We start from the raw sequence: 8,664 nt of genomic DNA, 5'->3' as shown, positions 1-8,664 counted from the left end.
TACATGATCTAAGCTTTTAGCCATTTTACTCTTCCTCCGTTTACTTCCTCTTTTATTTATAATTGGGGCTGTCTCTTGACGTTTTCTGATAAATGTGTCCAAAAAGCGTAAAATCGCGAAAAAATTGCAGACGACTATTACGACAGCCACGTTTTTCTTGATTTTTGCTTGACTAGTCGGTCAAATATTGATAGGATAGCGATTCGTTACCGCGTGGGATGCGCCAAGCGGTCTGAACTTTCGTTTAATATCCCACGATCGTTGCGGGGATTCATTCATATAACCAAACCGCTTGAATAAAGTCGCCGGTTCATTGTTTATCGTCAGTAAAGTCTAGCCCCGTTTTATGCTACGCTTCGATGACGACGTCGACAACAACGTCGAGCAGCACCCGGCAGCAACGCGGTGTGTCGGTGGTGTGTCGAGAGAAGGCTACTGGGTGTTGGGGGGCTTCCATTTTTCAGTTTTTCCCCGTGCAGGTCGTGCGGCTTGTGTTTTTGTTTTTCTTCCTTTTCTCGTCCTCACCGTCGGAGTTTTCTAGGTAGCAGCGAACCGTGCTGTTGCCGGCAGGTTGGATCGCGAAATCGCGCGATGGTCGTCACGAAAAAAACGCAGGTGAGAGGGAACGGGGACGGCGGGGGGAGCAGCACCCCGTTGAGAGAGCGAAGGGTACGAACGCGACGATTAACTGAAAAGCTCGTGCTCAATTTGCGAAAGCCCACAGCTCACCCTCTCGCTGGTACTTAACTTTTCTTCCGATAGGGTGCTCCGTGCAATCACCGTCCCCTTCAAGTGATCGTCATTATGTTGTTACACATATTAACTAATATTCCGAGCTTTTTCACAACTTTTTATATCATCCCCCATGTTTACCAAGCCTTAACGACGAATTGTTACTTTGCTGAACGCTTCGAAGCTCGATAATTCCGTTGTTCTGGATTGCGTCATACTTCCTCAAGACGTTTGATAACTTCAATTTTATAAGAGAAGTTTTATTTTTCAAGTCTTTAATTCCCTCCGGGGCTATGGATAGTTCCGTGGCTGTGAGAAATCAGAGTCGAGGTGAAAGCCTCTCCGACGCGTAGATCGCCCTGTACTCGTCTTTCTCTTTCGCCCATCTCTCCCATCTCTCTTGTCTTCCTCCCTTCCACGCATACCCTCCACTACTTCCACCCTGGTTTATACGTACTTACGAGCTGCTAAGCCTCTAAGCCTGCACTTGACGGCTAGTATGTAGGTAGGTACTCGGCCGCCGCACGGAAAAGCTTGCGAAGTTTATTAAAGCCCGACTCTCGACGGCCAAACGAAAGATTTCATCTGAATATATATACTATTAACCTGTGCCGCTTAAGCCGATTCCCCGCTGTCTCCCCCGCTGAAGAAGCAACCACCTTACTTGCACCGCGCGGTTTCTTTCTTCTTCCGACGGATTTGTCGATGCAATACTCTGCCGTTTAACAATCTTATTGCGAATCCGCTTAAATAAAACATCTCAGATGTCGCGATAGACTTACCAAGAGATTTAATAATGCTGGCATTGTTATAAAATGAGAAGAATATTTTGTTTCTGTAATTAGCCCTGGATTAGAGAGTCGTTTATCATTCTTCATCTTAACTGCTTCAATTTTATCTTTGTAAAACAAAGACCTTGAAATTCTCATTCTACGATGTATATGTTATTACTTTTATTGTAGATTTGTAAGACAGAAAATGTCTAATTTTTAATCAAAATTTAGATTTTTTAAAGATTTTGTAAAAAATCATTGAAGATTTTATTTTTTTATATAATAAATTAATTATCTAGAACTTTTCTACGAAATCTATAAATAGTAATGGAGATAGAAAAAATTAATTTTATAAATATTATTTTAATTAATTATTTTATACAATCCAATTCTTTTAAGAAACAAAGAGATAATAATTTATTTCATTAAATTAAAGTGTGCGGGTTATCTCAAGTAAGATATTTTATTTAGAGTTCTCTTGCTAGCTGTACCGTTCTTACCTCGGAAACCTTTATCCTAGATAAAGGCCTGCAAGTGTGAGCGATGGCACGCAAAGGATATCTAACCACTGTAATATTAACGTAAGACAGGGAGCTGCCATCATGCCTCGTTAACGTTAGCTTTATCGTTAGGCACGTTGCCATCGCTGCAACGACAACGACGATGACGAAGACGCAGCAGGAACGGCAAAAATGGTGTACACGATTTAATTAAAATAATATCACAAAGAGGTGATGCTGTAATTTATCATTTAGCAAATATTTTTACGTCGCGACGCAGAAACGTCGGGGGGAGGCAACCGTTTACTTGCCGTAAAAAGGGAAACGGCATTACGTTTCGTAAAACTACTACAGACGTAAGTTAAGTCTTAAGCTCGAGATAATTGCGGCGCGCTCCGGCGTGCAATCCTGTTTAGTTTTCACCTCGTAGATCTCTCATTACGAGAAGGCGCGTAAGCTATGGAGAGGCGTCAAAATTAAGCGGACGTCAACATAAAGATCTACGTTCCTAAGCGCAAATTTTTAAAATTATTATGTATAAAGTTAACATCTTTAATTGGATAAAATATATACTCTCTTTTCTCTTTTTTTCCTCAAATACATAACTAGATAGATTTTCGAATTTTCTGAGGAACATACTCTCCGAGTTTTCCTGCCTTTCCATAATCGCGTAAATGGTTTGAGAGCGCAACAAGCGCAAAAATGTTTGATGTGGAAAGTACATTTGCTCGTTCGTTATACAATGCGCCAAGTTGCCTGCCGCTAAGTGAATTTGTTGCAAAGACGAAGTCGCTTGGAGCACAAAGCAAGTCTCAAGGTAACGGAATTACACTCGAAATTGACGATGCATTACGCCCGAAAGGACTAAAACGTGTATCGAATTTTCGACGGAACCTCGCGCGAGTCTCGGCGTTGATCTTTATAGAATTATTACAGAGTCTATTTTCTCGCGGGGCGAAGAAACTTACTTTGAGGTAACAGCTGTTGCCGAATAAGAACATTCGACACCGACTGAAAGTTATAAAAAGTCGCAGTGTCGAAAAATTAACGCGAAATCGATCGTAATGACCGTTACATGAAGCGATCGTTGAAGCGAACGATGTGATCGCGTCGTAAGATCGATTTGTCGACCGGTCCGCGGGGAATGCTCCAGTGCGGAACAACGCGGAATATATTCCGTGCGTCTTACAGCCGCGGACGTGCCAGGAACTCGAGGACGATAATCGCCGACGGATCTCGGTGACGTTTCCAGCGGTCGGTGCAGGATATGCGGCTACGGATGCAATGTCCAGCTCGAGAGCACGGTTTGACGAAGATGAACGTGCGGACCAAACGGCTGAGACCGAGAAACCTCGGCGTCGAAGAAGGCGAGCAGGAACGAGCAGAAAGTGAGAGAGACAGCGTACGTGAACACGAGAGGGAGAGATAGTGGACAAAACGGGGGAGGGGGGGGTGGAGGGCGAAAGTTTGCGAAAGGACGAGGGTGTTGCGTGTTCGTCGGGGGAACGAGGGGAAAATGACCGGGGTAAGGGCAAGAGGGGTGAGCAGTCGTGTGCAGGTGCACAGGAGAGAGAATCCGCGTACGGGCGGGTGAGTTGTGCGTACCAATCGGCGGGTGCAGAGTACGTCCGCAGGCACGCAGGAGGAGGTGAAAACCGGGCACAGCCCCAGGAGCGCGGCGGGGGCTTTCGCCATACGGGGCAAAACCGCCCCACGCCGGACCCGGGAACCGGCGCGCGTCTGGTTGCGCTGGGTGGCGGGTGCACTATCGGGTGGCGCGCGAAAAGGGGGTTCAACTCGACTCGGTGCGCCGAGAGCACGGCTGAGCGAGAGAGAGATAGATGGAGACGGAGAGAGGGTGGTTCGCGGGAGAGGAGAGACGGAGGACGCGTCGGTCAGGGGAAGAGGGGAGAACGGAGGGAGACGAACGAAGGTAGAGTGTGGGAGGGAAGGTTGAAGAGCAACGGGGGTGACGGCGGTGGTTCTCGGGTGGTGCCGGTAGTGGAGGGTAAACGGAGCGAAGGCGGCGGCGGTGGTGGCGGCGGCGACGGCGGCGGTAGCGGTGAACATAAAATCCCTCGCACATGCCTGGTGCATTCATTAGGGGGGATGTGCCCGTGCAGCGCGTACACGTCGACCTGCATCCACGCCACCCTCTCGCGTTCTCTCGGTGCCACCCCTGGCCTCAGTCGCGCTCCGCGGCCAACTTAGTGCACACGCCACTCCGTTGGTCCTCCCTAACGGACTCACTCGCCGCTGCTTCTCGCTGCGCCGTGACCGTTCCTGTCGTCGCCGAAGGATTGCATCGTCGCGCGCGCGTCAACCACTTTTTATCATCCGCGACGAACGAGTTCCCGCGTCACGATCGCATCTTTTGTGATCCGCTTGTAACGTGCGATCCGCTGCGTCACGCATCCCGTTCCCGAATCTTGATCTGTCGCCGATCGTGCGCGCGAAACGACAGACGATGGCCGAAACGAGCTGAGAGAATTCCGCACGCGTATCGAGAGAGTACAGGTACGAGGACGAGTGCGAGTTTTGTCTGCGATTCGAGTGCGCGAAAGTAAATACACACATCGCGGAAGAGATCCGGCTTGCGACCCGGCTTCCGGCGGAGACGCAAGCGGAAGAAGAGCCTTCCTCGTCGTCCCAGCGGAAGATCGTCTGCGGAAGATCGTTCATCCGTCCCTCAGCAGCGACGCCCGAAAAGTATCCACGTACGACGACGGCACGGTACTACACGCCGCCGGAGGCTGCCCGGAGGGAAGCCGACGGGAGATTTCATGTTCACGAATTTCAGTAAACCAGGTAACGATACGCCCGAGACCAGCCGACGATGTCAAGCTGCACGGAATCGGCGCGTGTCGGCATCGCAATTTAATCCTCGCCGTGGCGAGACGCGCCGCTGCGCGTCGTATGCTGTTTATCACGAAGGATATCGGAAAAGGGCGGGAACGCCGCGACCTCGCGAGAGGGTTTTATCGATCGCGCGATCGACGGCACGCGCATTTCCGTCGTCCGTCGTTCTCCCGCGGCAGCGGAAGGTGGGCGGGAAATCGGACGGTAGGACGACGAAGATACCGTCGCACGTCACGACGCGACGTCGCACCACATCATTCGGCTTCGCCCGAAATTGCTTGCCACGAAGCGTCGTCGCTCGCAGCTCGTTTTTCCCCTCGCTAGCTCGGGATTGAGAGGCGCTGCGAATAAATTTACATGAACGAGAGACGGTATGCGTTTACCGTAACACATTTTCCGGACAACGCTCGTCCGGACGCGCAAAATAAACAGAATCGGCCGCTTGGCGAGCACGCGGACGTGATCAATTTGACGTGATCGGAAAATTCGGCGAGACGTGATCGCCGACTCGAGAAGCACCGTTGGGAAAAATAACTAAGCTGAGAAAGTAATACTGAGAATCGAGAAAAAGGAGCGACGAGAATTTTTCGCGTTCGCGTTTATTATTAAATATCGGCAAATGATCGCTAAACATTAATTATTATTCTGGATAACGATACGTTCCATATACAATTATCGCTTTGATGTCAACCGAGATAGTAGCAGACTCATTGATGAGAAATATACGCTATAGCGTAGGCGTATTTCGCGTTTACTAAGTGAATCGCGGAAGTTGCTTGCAGGCAGGTGCGAGGATACAATTATTTGCGGTGAAATCGCGCGGTCGGATTTGAATTTCCATATTTTCGCTATTCGTTCGCGCGAGTATTATTACTCGCCCGCAGTAAAAGGTGCATGGGTATTTCCGATGAAATATGCCGCACTTTCGAGGAACGTGCCTCGCGTGGTGGCCTTATCTCGCGTTTTCGCTTTCTCGTTCGAGTCAAAACGATTGATAAAGTAGAATTTTGCCTAGCGATAGGCCACAATCGTTGAAAAATTTAATATCTCTAAATTTTGTTTCCGCGTCTACACACCTCGGTATAGATATTCCGGGTGAAATATATCACACTTTTGAGATACGTGTTCTTAGGAATAATTTATTTTGTCATTTACGATTTAAAGAAGGGAAAAATTAATAAAAAAAAATGGTTGATGATATAAGAATGATAATAAGATATAGACCAAAAGGTTTATGATGTAATCTCGTGTTAGTTGTTTCGAAGAATCTATGAGAAGATAAAATATCCGTTCTGTAAGTATATATATATATATAAAAAGAAGAGTATTATCAGAAATGTGTATATTTTATTATTTCAAAAAATATTAATGCACGTAGAAATTGACGTTTTCAGTGTAACGGCCAAACGTAGAGACTGTCAAAAAGTAAAATATTGATCGAACGTTTACTTAATTTTACCATTGTAGACGGCTTTTAATTCGAGCAACGAGAATTAGTGTCTCTCTCTTTCGGCGGAAAGTACAATATTTGACGATCGAGATCCGCGGGAGAGATATCGTCATCGATCCATCGCGATTAATTTCTGCGCGGCGGATATGCCTTCGCGGCGATAGCCGCACGATTCATAGCGCGTTAATTACGGATGCAGCGGGCCGTTTCGAATGCTAACCGACTAATTCCGGTCTCGTATTTCAGCGTTAGCCGCATTTTTCCCGCGCATCCGTGACGGCGGGCGACTATACGCGGCACGTAAAACACACACATACACACGCACGCACGCACGCACGCACGCAACACGCACGCACACACATACACACACGCGCGCGCGCGCGCGCGCATGTAGTTAGAGCCGCATGGCTCTATATCGAGCTTAATTTTTAATCTGCCGCGTAGCGCCGTCGAGAAATAATCCGCCACTTATTATGCAAATTTAATCGTGCGTTTATCGCGAAACGCGCTAATCGCAGATAACTTTCCCGCTTAACTTCAACCGTTGCGGCGTGCGTTCGTTCCCTTTTTATTTCCGGCGCGACAAAGAGCGTCCCGGGCCGCTTTGTTTTCCCGACGGCGGATACGCCCGCGTTTAATCCCCCACTGCGATGCTTCTCGACGCGACCATTATGTCGTCGCCGTCGTGGTTGTGGTACCGCGCGGCGGTTACTTCTAAGTTCAGACACCGATTCAGATCGCGGCAGCTCGCTGCCAAACATATCCATTCAATCATCGGAGGTAAGGGAAAGAGTCACCACGCTCGATCCTTCGCGATTCAACTTTTGATCTTTCTTTCGGCGAGGAACAAGATTGGATGTGCGAGGAGATTTTCCATGCGAGAGAAAACGAGTAAAAGGAGGAAAAGAGGAAAGGAAGAAAGGAGGAAAGTGTAGGAGACGGAAAAATTAACAGAACCAAAACCGACTTGGAATCTCTTATTCACTTAGTCTGCATGATGGCGCCTCTCTGATAACTAACTCCTTGCATCCCCAATTTCCTATTAATTGGCTCCTATTTTCCCTTATTTCTGACAAGAAAAGAATTCCTCTAATATCAGTTTGTTCTCGCGCAAGTTGGTCTAAGCATAAAGACGTCGGGAAAATCACTCGGAGATTCTGGGTCGGATCCGAGGAGCGGATATCTCGCGAAACGAGTCGAGTAACTCTTCGTGATGGTTCCCACTCCGAGAGACGGGTACTCCCCGGGTGAGCTTAGTTCTCCAAAGTTTTCCGACTCCCATCACCTTCTCGAGGGCAGTTACTCGGGACGTTTCAAAGCGTTTCTATTATTCGGTGCGCCACTCAGTCTCCCGAGTCATTCAAGAAAAGATATTTCGGAGCGGGCTTACTCTCCGAGTAAGTACGTGTTCGCTGCGGAATCGAAGCGTATTTCGGCGCGAGTGGAACATCGTGATTTTCACATGACGCGTACAAGCGTAGCATACGACGACGGCGTTTCGTTTTCACGAGAGGAGGAACGTCGGGGGTTTGCGTTTGAAGATACTCAAAGCGCGTTCCCGGCGCAACCCGCCCTTCACCCCGCGGCCGCACTTCGACTGCATTGTGATCGGGAAAATGCATGCCCGAGTGCAGCGGCGCGTCCTTTATCGACGCGGGCGTCCTACATAGAGCTTTTTCCGAACATTTCCACGTTATCGCTCGTTGTTTGCGTCACGGACTCGAACTTCCGATTCCTAATCGATTCGCGCGTCGAGCGGGAATCTCCAAGTGAAAAGGAGAAACGCCTGAAGTCTTTACTATTTCGCGTTTACAACTACGAGGCACGACTGGAGAAAAACGCAAAAAGGAAAAAGAAAAAAAAAAAAAGAAAGAATCGAATAGCTTCTATTTTTCTATTTGCACATTGCCGCTCAGAGCGGAAGTCTATTTTTTCATACCTCGCGAACTGTACTTTGCTCAAGAAGGAACCGAAAGAGTCGGTCAAGCAATCGGGAATATGAAAAACGGGAACACGATCGATTTACCAGCGAGATCGAGAAAGCGCGCGTATGCGAAAATCCACGCGCGAAGATCTACGCGCCGAAGATCAACTAGAGGAACACGTCCGGAAGATAAACGCGCCGATGCGCTGCAAACTTTGTGCCGGAAACGGCTTTACCCGGCGTATGATTCGCCACGGCTGCGGCGCATCGATCGTCGATGCATTTCGACGGCTCGGACACGTTTCCGGCGTCGAAGGGCCAAGGTCGACTTCACTTAATCGCGGGATGGACGATCACGGCAATGCCCGTCGACGTCTCACCGGCACGCAGGACATTCGCAGGTCTGTGTTTTCCAGAAAATAGTAA

At 48.5% G+C, this 8,664-nt stretch overlaps 1 protein-coding gene across 6 annotated transcripts in view; it reads left to right on the top strand.

Moving 5' to 3' along the window:
- Positions 1-4,009: 4,009 nt before the first annotated feature.
- Positions 4,010-8,664, top strand: part of LOC105429843 (uncharacterized) — a 62,505-nt gene continuing 57,850 nt past the window's right edge. For 2 of the 6 annotated variants that reach the window (XM_089072525.1, XM_089072523.1), the window contains exon 1: positions 4,039-8,639. In XM_089072525.1, coding sequence (XP_088928651.1) covers positions 8,516-8,639 — 124 coding nt within the window. In that variant the 5' untranslated portion in view covers positions 4,039-8,515. Of the gene's footprint in view, positions 8,640-8,664 lie in introns of all 6 variants that reach the window. The other 4 variants (XM_089072518.1, XM_089072522.1, XM_089072524.1 and 1 more) reach the window with 4 other exon arrangements.

Source organism: Pogonomyrmex barbatus, unplaced genomic scaffold, assembly GCF_055798465.1.
Source record: "Pogonomyrmex barbatus isolate J1 unplaced genomic scaffold, ASM5579846v1 scaffold13, whole genome shotgun sequence".
NCBI classification, from domain to species: domain Eukaryota; kingdom Metazoa; phylum Arthropoda; class Insecta; order Hymenoptera; family Formicidae; genus Pogonomyrmex; species Pogonomyrmex barbatus.
This window is presented reverse-complemented; position numbering and strand designations above follow the sequence as displayed.